This window comes from Alligator mississippiensis, chromosome 3 (assembly GCF_030867095.1).
Source record: "Alligator mississippiensis isolate rAllMis1 chromosome 3, rAllMis1, whole genome shotgun sequence".
Lineage (NCBI taxonomy): Eukaryota > Metazoa > Chordata > Crocodylia > Alligatoridae > Alligator > Alligator mississippiensis.
The window spans coordinates 255,878,850-255,897,458 of record NC_081826.1 but is presented as its reverse complement, the minus strand read 5'-3'; the positions used below and the strand labels follow the sequence as shown (position 1 = coordinate 255,897,458).

At 43.5% G+C, this 18,609-nt stretch overlaps 2 protein-coding genes across 7 annotated transcripts in view; one reads left to right on the top strand and one right to left on the bottom strand.

Moving 5' to 3' along the window:
• The window catches only part of WDR41 (WD repeat domain 41), a 99,260-nt gene extending 85,720 nt beyond the window's left edge, over window positions 1-13,540 (top strand). For both annotated transcript variants that reach the window (XR_002088703.2, XM_014594745.3), the window contains one exon: window positions 12,980-13,540. The gene's annotated coding sequence lies outside the window, so the exon portion shown is untranslated. The remainder of the gene's footprint in view (window positions 1-12,979) is intronic.
• Window positions 1-18,609, bottom strand: part of PDE8B (phosphodiesterase 8B) — a 202,001-nt gene that overhangs the window by 34,380 nt on the left and 149,012 nt on the right. For all 5 annotated transcript variants that reach the window (XM_019482249.2, XM_019482242.2, XM_059725101.1 and 2 more), the window contains 5 exons: window positions 11,707-11,795; window positions 6,825-6,903; window positions 4,403-4,543; window positions 3,026-3,114; window positions 2,148-2,208 (listed from right to left, as the gene is read on the bottom strand). In XM_019482249.2, coding sequence (XP_019337794.1) covers window positions 2,148-2,208; window positions 3,026-3,114; window positions 4,403-4,543; window positions 6,825-6,903; window positions 11,707-11,795 — 459 coding nt within the window. The remainder of the gene's footprint in view (window positions 1-2,147; window positions 2,209-3,025; window positions 3,115-4,402; window positions 4,544-6,824; window positions 6,904-11,706; window positions 11,796-18,609) is intronic.

The window sequence follows — 18,609 nt, the reverse complement described above, 5'->3', positions numbered from 1 at the left end:
GCAAGATGGGTGGATCAGAACCAGATGAAGTTCAACTTTGAGAAGTGTAAAGTGCTCCATCTGGCAACGGACAATCCCCAACATACTTACAGGCTCAGTGGCGCCAATTTGACAAGCACCATGACTGAAAGCGGTGTAGGAGAAATAATAGACCACAGTATGAACATAGGCTGTCAGTGCGATGCTGTAGCCAGCGGGGCAAACAATACTTTGACATGCATCAACCAATGCATCTCAAGCAAAACCAAGAAAATGATTCTTCTGCTTTACTCAGCATTGGTGAGACTACAGCTGGAGTACTGCATTCGGTTCTGAGCACTGCACTTCAACAAGAACGTGGAAAAGCTGGAGAGAGACCAGAGAAGAGTCACCCGTATGACCAGAGACCTGCAAGGCAAGCCATATGGGGAAAGGCTGAGGGACTTGGGCCTCTTCAGCCTAAAAAAGAGAAGGCTGAGAGGGGCTTGGTAGCAGCTTACCACTATATCAGGGGAACACATCAAGGGCTCAGTGAACAACTGTTCACCAGGGCACCCTTGGGGAAAACCAGGAGTAATGACCACAAACTCCTGGAAGACTGTTTCCAGCTTAACTCTAGGAAAAACTTCTTCACAGTCAGGGTGTCCAGACTGTGGAATAAACTCCCTCCAGAGGTGGTTCAATCACCTGCCCTGGAAATCTTCAAGAGGAGACTGTACAGTCACCTTGCTGGGGCCACCTGACCCCAGCTGTCTTTCCTGCCAAGTGCAGAGGGGCTGGACCCGATGATCTTGTGAGGTCTCCTCCAGCCTCTTACAATCTATGAATCTATGAAAGGATTGCCCAGTTGGAAGCTGACAGGCCACACGGAGCCCATGAGAAGTTAAGTTGCGGCCCCTGGACTCTGATCGAGTCTCTGCTCCCACTGGTCCTCCCCATCACTTTAGTGGCAATACCATCTGAAGCCTCTGAGCTCCTTCTCCCTTCCCTGGCTGCTGCTTCCTACCCTCATCCAAAAGAGTGGGGCACTGCTGTGTAGTGTGGGGAACTGAGGATGAGGCTAAGATGAGCATAGGGTTGGGGGGCAGGAATTGGGGCCATGCAGAGGGAGACATCATTCCCACATGGGGCAGCAGCTGGGGTGCCCATACAGAGCAGAGCAGGACATAATCTATAAATGTGGTCCAGGGGCCTGTGGCTTGTCTAGTGCAGCCTGTCTGGCATGTGGCACCTGTGTGCAGCACCACAGACCATATGTACTGCATATGCAGGCATTTGCCACACTGCTAATTTGCAGCGCAGTGAGATCCCAGTGTCAAAAAAACCTGCGCCAGAAAAAAGCAGAGTGGTGCATGTGGTGGCAGGCTCCACGCGTCCTGATCACTGTTGCTAGAGCCCCAGGAGGCCTCCAGGACAAGCTGCTGGGGCCAGCCCAGGTGCTGCCCCCAGACTCCCCTAGCCCACCTGGGGCAACTTGCCACACACCAGTGTGTACACATGCAGAGGCGTTCCCCAGGGACAACTATGTGCCACTGCTAGCTGTCCCTGGGGAATGCACATTCCCGCTCGTGGGGACATGCCCTATACGTCCATTTCATCCAAAAGTAGAAGTTGCCTCATGGTGTACTAACATATATGCAGCAAATATATTGCAATAATAAGTCCATAGAATTAAAAATGACTGGCTAACACTTTTTAAGGCCAAATATCTTTATCCACATTAAGGGGAAAAGTATATTTAACATTGTGGTGGTTAGAACAGATTTGTTTCTGTGTTCTTGAACATGATAAATTTACCAACTATAGAATAGGTCTAGAGGTTGCTAATTAACTTGTCAGCACATATGTGACATTCTGAAGACTGCCAGTTAGAGAAGGCTCTAGCACGCATTAATGTTGGCATGATACAAACAGCTCCCATTCAGAGGGGCAGCAGGAAGGGTTCTAGCATGCATCCTCAAGACCTGCTTCATGAAATCACATCCTGGATGGACATACTTACCTACCAGAGAAACATGAGCCTGATCGCCTTCCCTGCTCCAGTCAGAGCATACTACCTGCAGCATTTTTCAAGAGCATTTGACCATTTTATACTTTTGTTTTAGAAATTAATAGATTGGTCATAAATAGAAAAGTAGCAAAAAGTACTACAAAAGGGAATACAATACCTGCTTATTGTTTTCATTGGTATAACACAGCTTCTTGATAGACACAAAATGTCTAATTTTCCTATAAATATAAATAACAGATTGTTACTCCATGAAATTATTAAGACAGACACAAAGTGGCATGCTTAAATTAATACACTCCTCTCCCTGTTTAAAGCAGAGACTGTGATGATCGCATGAAACCAGACACAAAAATCAAAGCATAAAACAGATTACCAGGTGAAAACCACTCTTTTTATTTCATGGCCAAGTTCTGTCTTTGGTTACTTGTTTTGTATACTTCTGTTGGAGGTTCACTTGCATATCTGAGGGTAGAACTTGGCCATGCATGTGTAACTGTGCAAGGACAGCAAAGCATGCTCATGAACAAGAAAAGAAAGCCTTCACCTAAAGGGTCAGCCTGCCTGAATGGTTTACTTACAGTTTGGATACTAGGGCAAATCTTTCTTAAAATGATATTTAAGAAGGTGCTTTATTAACCTTTTCATAGTACCATGCTGCTAAACATTCATCTGCAGGCTTCTTATTAGTGATATTCTAACAATTTATTAGTATTGCTATTTGACTCCTCTCCTACAATTTTAAACATGGGTCTTTTGCTAAAATCTGAGTCCTTGTCCACAACCATACAGCTGCATTAACTTCAGTGGGGCTGTAATAGATATTCATCAGCCTAGAATTTGGTGCCCTATCATTTAACTTTGATAATGCTACTAACTCTCTAAGTAGCTTACAAAGAATAAGCAAAAGCCTAATCAACATTTATCCACTTATTGAGCGCACAAGGGTTTCCATACCAAAGTCTCAGGTATGCAAAACAGTCTGATTCACATATTGTGAAAACAAACTAAAGCTTGCTTTTTGGGTAAACTACTTACCCTCCTTGACCAATCACAGGTGTTATCTTTACATGTTGTTGGATACTGTCTCCTGATTTCCTTCTTGCGTAATAAACCCCTTGCCATTCCTAAACAAATGTAATGAGAACTTCTAAGGATATTTTAAATTAGATTTCATTACATTTTGATTTTAAAAGTATGGCTGTATTATGAGAAAGTATTTCAGAATACCATGTTTAATGGATATTTTCTATATATCTGATAGGGAAGTCAGCCATACATTTTCCTGTAAGAGTCCAGAATTCCTATAATTTCTCTTGAGCGCTTGAGGTTAGTAATACTGCACATTGTGAGGTTTGCCAGCTACTTCTGGTCTTAAGCAGTATCCTTAAGTCTTTAGCTTTATTTCTCACCTACACTTTTACCAGTATGAATGAGTGAAACTGGAACACAAAAACCCCAGACTTTTCAGCCCTGTAATTACATCCTCATTGCATGCAGATCAGTAAAGGTTAAGGGCTTCACACAGCACTGATGTTGGGTATCCTCTGGAACAGATGTAGGAAGTCATGGGTTAAACACCAAGTCATTTTGGGAAGAAGTCTGCGTGGAGGGAGCAATGAGGTACCATCAAAGGTGGATTTGAATCTACTTCATTGTATGAAGAGCAAAATTTCCACTGACTACAGTGCATGCAGTTTAGGTTGGGGTGAGCTGCTTCCATGAAAAAAAACTGCAAGATTTTTTTAAATTCAATTTTGTCATTCAGGGTGGCTATCAATAGGCTAAACTGAAAAAGAGAAGCCACTTCTAACACATGTAGACAAGCTTTCTTTTGGAATATGGGCCATTTTGATATCCAGACAGATAAGCACTTTAAATGGTGTAATAAAGATTACATCCCAGATTATACCTCAGGCTTTGTTGGTGCAAATTGGAGGTGGAGAGCAAGGAAGGCTTCTTTAAAAGCACCTTACAACACCCTTGCTTCCTCATCTGGAGGCCAGCTGACTCTGTCAATATAGCACCTGGCTCTGCTAACTAGCACAGGGGATCCCAGCCATGCCCTCATGCCATGTGGGGCATGGATATGGGTATCATGGTCCTTTGTGGCCAGAATATCCCCCAAAAGGGACTGAGTTCTGACTAAACATTTGTGAGAGAGGTAGTTGAGCATGTTAATCTGAAGTGAAGCAGAAGGTAGGGCAGGGGGATACCTTAGAGACTAATTTAATTAATTCAGTTGCCCAGTGTAGACAAAAGCTAACCTATAAGGTGCCACCCTACCCTGCTTGCATATACATTTGTGATTTATAAGCAGAGCTGAGACATGGCATTTTCAATTCTAGTAAAATCTAAACAAGGCAGCATAGAAATATAAATAAGTTTTGTTCAACTTTATCCTTATTTACCTACCTTCCCTTTTTTGATACATGTGTGGATTGTATCTAAAAGGTCTGCATGGTTTTTATCACTTTTTGGTAGTTCAGTAAGTTCTTTTCCTATAAGCTCTCCCTTGTGATACCCCATCATGCGTTCAAAGGCTGGATTGACATACTGTCAAAAGAAGTTCTTTGATTTTAGTTAAAGATGAGAAATTGGAAAACATTTACACAAAATACATAAATATCAAAACATTTTAATAATGAAACAAAGTGTTGTACCATGCATTATACCAATAGCTATATCTGTTATAAAATTGCACATAGTATAGCCCACAGTTTGCATTTTTCGTCAAGGCCTGACCTTGCTCCCATTGAAAGTCTGTAGGATTCTGGATGGGTTCTAACACATGGATGATGTGTGAAGAAGCAGAAATAAATCAAGGGATTATATAGGTCGTACACCAGTGCAGAATTTGGCCTCAGATCTTTAATTAAAAAACACCCACACTCAACCTCTCTTCTTATTATTCAATACACCATAATCAAGGCTGAGTGATCTATTCATAGCAAATAATAGGCTTGGCAAATTTAACTGCTTTTCTTGTTCGCCAGTTATCCATAAATAGACTTCCCTCCTCCCTTCTCATTTTTCTTTCATGTGCATTTTTTTTAAAAACAAAAGCTTGCTATCTATATTTTTTCCAACACTATATATTTTAGGCCTCTGGGCATATTTACTGTTATTAAGTATTCCTATCAGCTGTGCTTTCCATTTTCTCCCAGAGGTGAAATTCAGACCTATGCAGAAGGCCAGGTCAAAGCCCATGGTACCCCTAAAATCTAACTTAAGATGTCAAAATAGGTGAGGCTTAAGTATTACCTATGCCCCACACTGTCTTTTTCAAAATGGGTGAGTTTCACTGGATATGGAATGGGACTAGTCACTTTAAGTGCACAGTAATCTCTTTCCTGTGTGGATGACAGAAATATATATGCAAGTAGAAATAGAAAGGAAAACAAGTTTCAAGATGCCCATGAAAAAGACTGTGTAACTTTCAAGTAAATACTAGTGAGCATTTGAGACAGAGGCATAGTGTGGAAAAAATGTGCCCTACACAACTGTCTTTCACCCTTCCACACCCCGCTCCTCCTTCAGATTGCAGGCATAGGAACAAAGCAGAGAGCCACTGGAGTACATGTGCAGAGGGCAAAAAAAGAAGCAGCTGAATTTGGCAGTAGCAGAAAACTCCATTGGTGCTCTCTAGAACTGCACGTTTCAGAATGCCTTGCACCCTATGATGGCCACCGCCTGTGCCCATAGCTTTGTGGAGCCCGAAAGTGCCAGCAAAGTGAGGCAAGGGAACAGGCAGGCAGCAGCAAGGTAGGTTGTAGTGAGAGGTCCTGGGGGTCTGCCCTCTCTCTCTCGTCCCTATCCTGTCCACCTCTTCCAGGCAGCACCCTTAGGTTCACCTACCCCAAGTTATGCTACTGATTTCAGATATTTTTGCTATGTGTAGATTCTTACAAGCAAACAAATTTAAACACCCATGAAAGTTTTCATAAAGCAAAAAAAGCTTATGACTACTGCTTACGCAAATCTGTGCTTTTTTTATTTCAAAGAACGTGCTCAACTTTTTTTATTTTGGTTATATTTGCTGTGATTTGCATAAAGGGCAGTGAGTAGGTGGTCAATACTATTTCCTGTGAAAATAGCAAATTGAGTGCTGGTGCTACTAGTCAAATTATAAATTGCACAACAATAGCATACTGGCACGCTTCTGGTGCTTGTAGTGTATCACATAAAAATTTCACATGTCGATTTGCCCTGCTAGCTATAACAACAAGAATACTCATCAAAGAGTCATGAGGCAAGACAGCAAAAGGGAGGAACCATAGGAAAAAGAAAAAAAAATGTCTTGTCAATCATTCAGGTACCGTCTGTCTCAGCCTGAAGCCATTACTAGGCTCTTGTTTAATGGTGTGCCCCATCCTCATGCTTCTAATATCAAGTGCCGTGTAAGTAGAAAATAGCTGCACAGAGCATTTGACTGGACAACAACAAAAATACTTATACATTTTTTGTTAAGGTAAAAAAGTACTTGACAGTCAAGGACATCTTGTTCTCTTATTGCCTCAACACTGGACAGACTGTAAATGTACTACTTGAGTAGTATTTTTTCAGATCTGCTTTTTCTTTCTCAGCTTTGTATTTAAAAATAAAAGCATAACTGAAAATCCTGGGGATGACTTAAATCAAATTTCTGCAGGGTCAGCAAACGGAAGGCCTTAAAATGCAGCCAATGCTAACATGCAAAATACAAAAACAAGCAGTTTGTTCTATGTGGTTTCATTTGTTCAACGTTTCCAATGATCAGTGGAACTGATGCAAGGAAAGTAATGAGTAGTGAATAGTGTTTCCCCCCAGATATTCAAAGAAATGATCTTTTCCATACCTGAATAACATGATCTTCGCTGGTTATTTCTATAGCTTCCTGACACTGGTCTAGTGCTGTAAATACTGAATTACAAGCCCTGCAATTAGCAAATGTTTCACATTAGTTTTACTACTATACTTTCCATTGCTAACTATAATATGGGATTATTTGATGCTTATTAGTAGATGATTCGTGTTAAAAATCTCTTTTGACAAAACCATGCAACTCTTTCTACTATAAACATTATCTTAGGAAATTCAGTTTTCATACATTTCTGAGACTTAACGATTGTTATTGTTATTTACATTGTAAAATTTATCTTGGATATTACACCTTCCTAATAGCAGGTTTCTTCTCCCCTCCGCCCCTCTCAAACTTACTTTCCACAGCAAACAACTAAAAGCCAACTAATTACTATAGGCTCTTACTTCAAGATTAAAGTGTAATGATCATTAAAAGACTAGTGAGTACAATAATCACTGTAGTTGATACATATACAAATACCAGTATATTAGAAAAGCCTTCATTACCCACATAGGCTATTGATCAACATAAACAGAGGAGACTATATAGCTATTTCAAAGTTCTAGTCAGCAAATTCTACTTTTTGACAGCTTGATTTTTGCATGGCCTAGTCCTTATTACTTCCACTAAATATTCATGTCAGTTTTCCGTCTCTTCAGCACACCCCTTGAGTTAACGTAGAGAGAAAATCCCAATTTTTCCTAAAAAGGGAATATGAATTACCTTACATGATAACATATATAGAATGTAAAATGGAGCCAAAGCTCAATTCAGCCAGTAGCTATTTACAGGAAAAACTAGGTTTATTGTAACGTGTGGTCTATACTAAAAGAAACTTCTTTGGTCTTCTCTGACAAACTACTACTACTCTTATCTATGACTGACTGCAACATATATGCATGTATGTCATGCCAACTCTATACAAATGGTCTAATGAACTCAACAAAAGTCTCCCCTACTCAACTGTCACTTTACAGCGGATTCTCTAGTAACCAAAGTAGCATCATAATATGATTCTGTCGCATATCAACTAATATAGCTCAAAAAGAGTGGGTATCTAAAAAAATGACACAAAATAATTCTCTTTCAAGAGAATAAATAGGAATATTATGCAAATACTGTTATTCAGACCACAATATCAGATATGAATAATTTAAATTGCAGCCCAAACTAGCAAAGCCAGAAATTCCCACCTGAAAGGCCCTCACTCTTAATCAACTTTTAAAAAAAATGCATAGTTTTTGAGCATGTACCAGAAACAAGTAGTCCAGTAGAATTAACGTCCCATTTGAAGAAGGGTGCTTTGTTTCTGAAAGTTTGTCTAATGATCTCTCCCACCTATACAGCTGGTCCAATAAAAGATATTCCCATTAAAACCTTGCTTCTCACATAGCCTGGACTATTACAGCCACAGCAAGACTGCAACCCTACTACACTTCGATGAAACGTATTTAAAGAAAACAGAAAAAAGTCAACTATGCATGAACACTAACACTCATAACACAGTTTGACGGTGCTACTTATTTAGAATTTTATGCCAAACTCATTCAAAACACTAGCCTGCTGGGAAAAATCCTTCCTTCTGAGAAATACATTACTATGAGTGACAAAAGCTAGTAGTATAATCGTGGGCTTAAAAATGTGTGTTAAAATTCAGAGGTTATGTGAAAGATGGTGGTAAATATAACAAAGCCAGAGGCTCCTCTTACTTGAGGGTAGAGACAGCAGCAGGGATATCACAAGGTGCTGGGGGGAAGACTATATGACATGCATAGGAATAGGCAATCAGGGACTCATAGGCTGAGAGTGCCTATTGTGGGATCAGCTGCCAAGCCCCACATGAGCAGTAGGGCCATTGCTAAGGCAGCAAAGGTAGCAGCAGTAAACTGCCCTCATAGCAGCCTGATCAGCAGGCCTAGAACGGAAATCCCTATAGGTGGCTAGAGAGACACCTGACAGGAAGGGGCAGGGCACAGGAGGTACATAAAGCCAGTGCCTGAGCCCAGGCAGTCAGTGTGGCTTTGCAGGTAGCAGGGAGAAGAGCTTTTGTCTGGGAAGGCCAGAGAGGAGTGTCTGGCTCACAGATGAGCTGCCCTGGGACTGCCAGTAAGGTGCTTAGAGCCACTGGGAAAGTATGCCCCTGTATGGGGAAGAGCTCTGTGGTAAATTGTTTATGTTTAAACCCAGTATGGGACTAGCTTAATTATAACCTGGGTGCTCATATTTCGGTTTAAAGTTCAGAGTGGTGGTTTGGATGGGGCTGTAGGGGCATGTGAGGAGGCCTCAGCGGGGCATTCAACAGGCACATTCCAATTAATCCACAGTGGGCTGCCAGGGGCACACTGGTGTTTTGAGCCCTTGCAGGGGGTTGGGCTCAGGAAGCAGAGTAGGCTTAAGCCTTACGGGAGGGCCAACGGTCCCAGTGCCCAAGAAGCCAAGTCTGGTGCAGTGGGCCTGAGCTAAGGAGCCCAGCTAGAAGAAAGGGGTGGAGGCCAGGAAGGCTAAGGCCCCAAAGAGGGCAGAGGGCTAACCAGGGCTGATAAAGAGTGATTAACTGATAACATGTGAGGCATGTGCATGAGTATGGGGGTAGCTGGAGGTCATGAATAGCCCTTAAGATGATAGGTGCCCTGGGGGCACAGGTGGGCCAAGAGGGCCCACTTAGTGTGTGAGGGACAAGATTGGGACCAGCAGAGTCTGAGAGAGACCTGCTGGCCAAAATACAGACAAGGGCTTGACCTGGGACCTGAGGGCAGCCTCCCTTTTCACCAATCAACTCAATACATCAAGGCATGGTAGGAGAAGGAAAAGGAAAGGGACCCAGAAGGCCAGATCAGAGCAGGAGTTGCAAGGGCATCATGGCCTAACTAGGGACTCCTACATGCTACAGTAGGATACACATTACTAATGTGTAAATAAGCAGAAAAAGCTTAAAGTAGATAGATTTTATGTAATTTACTTCAAGGAAAATGAATTGGAAAAAATGACAACAGTTTTTTAAACAATCTAGGTGAAAAAAGATCAGCAAATCAGGTAGATTAAATACATCTAGAGACCGACACTACTGGTTTGCAATTTTTATGTGGACTTTAAACCTTCATTAGCAGATGGCTATTTTAAATAAACCTGCAGAAATGTGTGGCGATCCTTGTGAAGGCTAGGTAGATTTGCATGTTTACAGACCAATTAAATCAGAGATGTATAGCATAGGCTTATGCTCATTTTACAGCTTATGCCAGAGGTGGACAAAATATGGCCTGCAGGCTGGATCCATCCCACCAAGAGATTCTATCCAGCCTGTGCCTGCTCCTCTGAAGTAAAATTATCTCTAGACCACCACTGCCCCTCTGAAAGCTGGCTTCTCTCTGTCTTCTGTGCGGTAGGTTCCAGCCCCAATTGGTAGGCAGTTGGCTACCACTTCCCAGCCTGTCCTGCCCCCCCAGACTGAAAGCAGGGGGTGCTGGGGAGAAAATTGCTGGAAGGCTACTGAAACATTCTTCATTTAATAATGCAATTGATAAATAACCCAAGTAGACAGTTTTTCACTCAGTGGCTGGTTGAAAAACATTAATTTAATAATTTTATCTGGTATTTACCTTGTTTTATTCTGTACCGTTTTATTCATTCAAAACGTTTCATCTATTCAAGGTTAGAAATTAAACAGAAATCAAATGTCTAATTTTAAAAGATGATTTGAAACTGCTGGCAATTTTGCACTTATAACTTATGATATACACAAATCATGCTTCCCTGTACAAAGTTATTATTTGTGTACATGATGATAAATTTGCAAATGGAAAAAGTTTGTGCAAGCTCAGACATCATCTTAATATCCCTTGGGAAAACAAAGCTGTAAAAAACATACAATATACAGACATAATTCAGACTCTGTAAAATAGCCCAGGTTTGTTCCGTCTGGTTCAAGTAAAAGATCAGGTCAGTTAATAAAGAAGTATCGGAGCATACCTTTAGAGGAACACAAATTCACAGAAAAAAAATTATTTTTTTCCATGTATTACCACTGAAGATATTTCACTCCTCCTTGATATTTGTTGAAGAATATTTTTTCTAAAAGTGTGTTATTTATGTAATACAACCAAAATATATTTGTATATACAAAGGCATGTATGTTAAATGTAGAACTAAACATGATTAAGAAAAACTATCATGTAATACAATCTCTAATTTTTAATTTTTTACTACGACAAATCTCTTTACTGAAGTCAATGAAAGTTTCATCAGAGTGAAGAAAGAGCCAAATCTTGAGGTCTGTAGTTTTCACTCAATCTCGTATGTCAGGATGTCACAGGCAGTAAGAAGATAATAGAACAGATGAACAATAAACTACCTTCTTGGAGTTTTATGATATACATTGCAGACTCTGATTTGTGACATACTTTCTCTGAAATTGCCCCCCCCCAAGTGAATTTTATAATCTGCTTATTTTATTTCTACTAGAATAATATATTTATAAACTGACATTTCATCCTGACTGACATTAAGAATGATGCCTTAAAAATAGAGCTGGCTTGCAGTTCAGATTCAGAATCAGAGGTTATATTAAAATGGGAGGGAACATAAATATAAGAATTGATAACATTTGTGACAGCTTCTCTAAATGCCAAATATTGTACATGGAATCCACAGTCAATCAGAAGCATAAAAAAGTAATTCCCAGAGTACTGAATAATAAAACTCTAGGTCTGTCTGACTGAAACAATAATATTACTCATTACTTTCACCACCTTCAGTAAAGTTAAAATACAGATGTGATGTATATAACTGACCAGAGAGATGTCAGAAGGTAAAGTGATATAGGATCAAGAACTCTGTAGTTCCAATATTTTATGTTTGTAGTGTCCTATATTCTACATACCGTAGTTTGAATTGAGACCGCACTTCCCCATGCTCTATTTGAATCAGTTCATTGTAACAAGCAGTTATGCTGCTATTCTCCATAAATCTCTAAAAAAGAATCAGAGGCAAAACATGAAATAGGTCAATTGCTTTTAAACCATTATTTATAGTCTGTTTAAAACTGTTTGTAGCTAATGCTATAATCTTTTTCTATTGTACTGACTTTACTTGCCAACACAACATTGCCTAGTACCATGCAAAGCAAATGTGATAATGCACATTTTATCATTTTGTTTTAGGAAACCAGCTAAATAGGTAATGGTAAAAAATAAACATCTGATGCACAACCTATATTCCAAGAACATTAAAAGATACCGATCTGTCATTGTTGTCTCCTATTTCACTTGGTGTGGTGGGTGTCCAAAGGGCCCTTGGGTGTGTTGGGGGGTTGCAGATCGGGGTGATCCCAGGCTCTTTTGGAGATCGATCAGTGTGTGTTGTATGTGCTCCCTTCTCCATTATTGGAGATAATGCCACGCGTGGTGTATCTTGATCCCCTCAGCGCTATTATTGAAATACCACACAGTGAAGCACGCTATTGAATGCTGGACTCCTAACTTGGGGTTAATGCTGTGAGTGGTGTCATGAAACCACTCAACAGAATAAAAATGACTTGTGCCAGTGAAAGGCATCATTGCATTTTGTTTTGGTGTGCAGTCCCTCCCCACTGAAGCTGACCTGCAGTTCCAGGAGGGCAGAAACTTCCTGGTTCACCCTGGTGGTATTTTATGGGAACAGCCCTGATGAACCCATGTGCCCCTGCACCTCTAAAACATCCCTTTTCAGCTGGTTGTGATGTAATTGTCCCCTTAATGCCATTAATTCACTTGCCAGTTTTACATAAACCCAACAAGCAGAGTGCTGTGAACCTGATCATGAGCCTTAAGCACACCTGCTTTATGAATAGCAGGTGAGTTCTGTCACCATTCATTCCCTCATGGGCAGGGCCAGACGCAGGTATGGGTGAACCGGGCGGCTGCCTGGGGCCCAGACAGAAAGGGGACTAAAAAATGGCCCGTTGTCTGATTATTATTAACATTATTTCTAGGAAGCGCATTGGTGGCCGTTTGTTTGCAGCCAGTCAGAGCCTGATACTACCCACGGTCAGGCACCCCTTCTTCATCATTTTGGGCTGACCGCTTCTTATACACTCACAAGATTCACTGAGTTATTTTTTTAAGAGCACCAAGCATCCTTAATTCACTCTATTTCCCACATTTCTTGATTTTCAGCTCTGCTTGCAATGCCACTGCCAAGGACACACAAGCTACTGAGGTAGGCAGCCGCCGATGCATGAACTGACAGGATTATGAATGCCCTCAGGGACTGTGAGCATTGGCTGCGTGAGATGGTGGGTCATCTGGTTATGAGCAGATTCATGGCTATCTAGCACGAAAAGAGCTGCACTGAGTCCAAGAGGCATTCCAAGACCCGGGAGGACTGGCAAATAATGACGAGGCTCCTGGCAACGATTTTATGCCTGTTGGTCACTGGCCTCACTCCTACCCCTGCCCCTGCCAGGAAGTCATGGAGGCAGGTGCAGATCTGTCCTCTGCCACCCACAACTTCTCTGTCAAGATCTGAAAGTCCACCTTAGAGCCAAGTTCTTTTACTTAGAAATGATTACTGCTTAGATTGATTTTTTTCATGCTTTATGCACCGTTATGGTAGTAAAAAGAAATTCCTGTTATGTAGTAATTATGCATCATTATCTTATAAAAGTTGTTCTGTGGTTTGTTTAATTTTGTTTAATTTTTGGTTTGTAAATAAAGGTTTCTATTTGCTTTGTTCGATTCTTCACTTCATGTTACCTCTGTTTAACAGGAGGAGTGTAGATGGGGTGGGAGGTTGCTATCTTGTGGAAGGGTGGAGGTAGGGGGTTTTCTGGCTTGTATTGGCAATTAGAATTTTGTCAAGCCTTCCTGACTGGTTTTGAAGTTGTTCTGATCTCAAACACTGTCAATCATCTGGTTCAACTTCTGACCTGTGATAAGCTTGATGTGCTTAGAGCACCCACCCAATTAGCGCTACCTGCATTAAAAAAATTTTGGGCCAGCCCCCCCCACAACCTGGCCGCTATGTCTTTCTCTGGTCACAATAATAAAAGCCTAGGCTTTGAAAGCCCCCACCTCCCACATGCTACCCCCTTGGATGGGGTGGCTGGGGAACGATGGAAAGGTGCATGCACTCATAAGAAATGCTATGGACACAGTGCAGCAGCCCCGATTACTGCTCACTCCCATACCCTACAGTATCCACATTCTGGGCAAACAAACCCTGCCCCCCACCTCAGTTCAGAGGTGGGTGTGTCCTCTTTCATTAGCACAATGTATCTGAAACAAGTCTGTTTTTCTTTGGTTTGGTTTACCTCCCACACCACAACCCATGCCTCTACAACCCTTCCCAGGTCAGCAGACAGACATGGACAAAAATTCATTTTAATTTCACCAAAGCATTTATTTTACTGTCATTAACTGAAGCAGAACCAAAACAACACATGAACACAATGCTCACTCCTCGATTTGCTACAGAAGCATCAGCATTGCACTAACAACTAAAAACCCATCACCAATCATTGGCTCTTTCCCCACTCTGGCCCCCATGCCCCTTCTGTCTCATCCTCCCCTTCATCCCTAAAGCACTGTGGCATTCTTCTTGTCCTACTAGAGTAGGTGCACCCCTCACTTGAAGGCACAGTGGCTGTTTATGAGGTTGTCACTATGGGGGAGCAGATCATGGATAGGGTTCTCTATGAGGGTCAGCTCACATATAGAGGCATGCACAGTGGATGTTGCATGGGTGGTCCCAGGGGTCAGCTCACGAATTGGGGCTGGGGTCATGTGTCTAAGGAGCTCCTGTCTAAACGTGCCCTCTACTTGCTGGCTTCCAGGCGATATTCTGAAAGCACTTATTGGCCAGGTCAAGGAATTCCCTTGTGCTCTTCAACCTTTTTATACACCTCGCAGAGTTTGTCCCACCATTCATCCACAGACTGTATTTGCAATTCAGAAGCTGCCACCAAAGCCTCCATCATGCTTTCTCTTGACCGTTGCTGCCTGTGGCAGCGTTCACGCATTTGTTCAGGTTCAGTCTGTGTTGGTGTCTGCGTTTCCAGTGAACATCCCAAAATTCCAGCGGATGAGGTAGCTGGTAACAGGAATGGGGAAAAAAGAGGTGTTCATGGTTAAAGATCTCATCCCTACTCCCTGTAGCAGATGGACTATTGGCAATCGCCAAGCAGTATCCCTGCTACTTGAAGAATTAACGCAGGCACCTGCAAAGGATGATTATGCAGGAACCCAGATCTCCCCAGTCCACTGAGGAGTTCATTGTACATCTCTCAGCAGCACAAATTCCTGCCAGTAAATGAATTAATGCTTCCCCCCCACCTAACCAACTTTAAGAGAGGGCCCTGTACGTCCACCCCCATGTAAGTGAACACTGCGCAACTGCAAGCAGTGGACATATTTTCCGCTTATAAAATTAACACCCTCCCTCCCTCCTGGCCACTCTTGGCTGTGGCACAAAAGCAGGGTGAGATTCACGTAAGCCCCAGTGGCCCAAACTGATCTAATGCCCCTTCTCATAACTTACAAGTCCCCTGGCATGGATCCTTGAGCATCTCTCGCACCGACACTGATCTTTGGGTCTCTGGAATTTTTGGTGTGTTGCACAAACCCAGGGTCAATACCATCGTGGAATCCAATGTGTCCTCCCTCCTCTGGGTTATGCAGGAAAAGCATCAGGGAGAATGGGGTCAGGGTCAAGACAACTTAGTCTTGGTTCTCCCTGTCCTGCAGCTGCTGCAAGCACTGCCCCCCACCTCTGACTGGTTGCCTGAAGGCTGCACAGTGCATACTGCACTGCCCGCTGCAGTGGCAGGACAGTCTGTGGACTCTTGTGGACTAGGTGATGCTGTGCCATCCTGCAACCCCATCATGCTGAAGGATTGAAGCCAAGTGTCACTTGCATCCTTCACAAGAAAGCAGGACAGCTGCTCATAGAATGGGGTACTGTGCGTCCTGCCCCCAAACAAGAATTCTGGTCCCTGGCCCGATAGATAGCACATTTAAGGGACTTCATCTTGCTGCAGCATTGTGCTCAGTCCCGGTTGTGGCCACGCTCCTTCATTTCCTTGGCAATGGATACATAGATAGGCTTATTTAATCAATTTTCCAGCTGCACCAGAACCTTTTGGTCAATCCAAATATCAATCAAATCTGCCAGTTCTTCCTGGGCCCAGCTGGGGCCCTGGCTTTAAGATGCATCTGGCTGCTGTTCCAAGCCCGGCAGACATGGCTTGTTCTTCAGTGCCTCCACTGAGTATATTTTTGAGGCCAAAATGACTCACTGAGAGAGGGGTTGCTATGCTCTGGCCAGAGCTGCAAGATGGTTTCTGCCCCCAGCTGAGAACAGTTATATAGACATGTATATGGAACCTTACTGTGCAGGTCTGACTTTCCACATATCCATATCTATGCAGGTGTGAACTGTCTCTCAGTACTAGCACTCACACAAATCTGCTCATGTGACCTTTCCTAACAGACCACTTTTGAAATCCATAGCCCACCCCAAATTGTCCCGCACATGCCCCTTTGTCCAGAAGGATAGTTCTTAATGACTTGCTATCACACATACCCAAAATTCATTGCCTGGCGACTTGCAATGCAGCTTGAAAGGAATTGCTGGCCTTTCAAGCACATGCCCCTTCCCTCCCCCAACAACACCCATCTGACCTAACAATTGCTCAACTGTGCTCCTCAGGGTCTATTTGGTCTGCTGTGGGGGAGCGAGGGGAGAAAATTGGGGTTCATTCATTCAGTCTTCTGCTTAGCACCTGCCTTTTTACCACTGACAGCTTGATGGATTTCAGGGATAATCCCCCAAAAACCTAAAACCCCAAGTTTTTACAAGAGGGATGAAACTATTGGGACTTAGTCAAAAAGAGTGCAGGGACCTCACACCCACATTTCTTCCCTGGCTTATACCAGATTGGAAGTGCTTCCTGGGGTGAAACTTCATGGTGGAGCTAGTTAGTCAATCTGCTAAGTGCTACTATCTGCAGCCCTCATCAGATCATGGATTTCTGAGGTCAGACACCCCAAGTTTTTTCTGGAGGGGCGCTTACAGGAACCTAGGATGTGTAGTAATTGAGATGTAAAGAGCAAGGCTCTTAATGTTAACCTCTTTATTCACCAATCCTTAATTCAGGGTTTGGCCATTTCAATTTTCTGCTCAGTGCCTACTTTTATCCCGCTGATCACATGTTATCGAAAACCAGGCGTAGGGACATTTCAGACATTTCTGACTGTGATTTTACTTGTTGGTTCTAGTGCCTCAATGTCTGGCATGGCTCTTGATGTGCTAATGGGACCTATTCACAGAAAGAGCACGAGGACCTCACACCCACCTTTGTTCCCCAGCCTCTCCTGGGGTGGAGGTGTTTTTTGGGGTGAAACTTTGTGGGGGGTCTAGTCATTGTTCCGCTAAGTGCTATTATCTGCAGCCCTGGGCAGATCATGAGTTTCTGGGGTCATTGAAACCCCAAGTTTTTTCAGGAAGGGCAGTTATAGAAACCTGAGGTGTGTAGGAATTGAAATGTATGGACCAGTGGTGTCCAAACTTTTTGAATGTGAGGCCAGATCATGGACATTTCATCACCCAATGGGCCAGCAAGCCATATTCAAAGACCTCAAAGGAAGCAGTATCACATCAGGAAGTGATGTCACGTGACCTTTGACACCAATGAAGTTGCAGGAAGTGACAATGAAATGGGTCTGGAAATGTGTTTTAAAATCCAAAATAAAAACAATTTGGTCTGGTAGCACACCACCCCGCTACACCCTTAATTCCCTGCCTTTGTCCACATGGAAAGCCACAATTTTCAGAGGGATAAAAATAATTTTTGAATGGAAAACCTCTGTTGGCATTGTGCTGTATTTACTCCAGGGAATTGTTGCAGGGATCTGATTTTTCCAAAGGTTAGCAGAGCTTTCTATTACCATGGTTTCATGCCTCCTAGTTTTCAAATACTTGGTTAAAATGCATCACAGATCTTTAATTTCTTATTTGCAGGCACTCTCTCAGGGCAACATCCAGCCAGGAGAGACAGGAGTGGGCGCTCGTGCAGCCTGTCCAGTCTGGCTGCAGCCTGGGGGTGCGGGGGTCAAAGGGTGCCGCCTGAACCTGCCGTGTCCTCCCTGCCACCTGGGCAGCCTCGAGGATGCTCCCACACCTGTGCGCCTGGGCTCAGCAGCCAGGGGGATGTGCGGGGACCCTACAGGGGGGTGCGGAATGTGCAGGGACACCCCCCTGCTCCCTCTCCCCCAGGGCAGCCTGAGCCTGAGCCCAACCAGCAGGGCTCCCTCCATCCCTGGGCCCGTGACTCACCACCCTCAGTACAATGTCTGCGGGCGCGGGGGGATACGGGAGCGGTGCCAGGGTGGTGCCCTGACAGCCACAGCCATAGCAGCAGTGGCAGCAGCATCTCCCGTGGGCCCAGCCGCAGCATCCCTCCGAGCCAGCATCTGCACCCCGTGCACCCGCCCGCCCACCATGACCTGCTCCAGCCCACACAGCTGGCAGGGACTGGTGCAGGGCTGGGCTGGCATGCAAATGAGGAAGGGAGGGGCAGGGCTAGGAAGGGAAACCCTGCAATGAGGGCAAAGGGAGGAGATTCCTGATGGAATCTGCGAGGATAACCAATCAGAGCGTGAAGAAGCATTTGGACAGGTGGCAATGCTTTATCATGATGGCAGGGACATGGGATGGAGCAGGGGGTTAGGCCAGTGCAGCTGACCTCGCCCCCACTGCCCTGCTCCCTGCAGGTGGCGACAATGGAGCAGAAGTGGGGGGTGAGGCC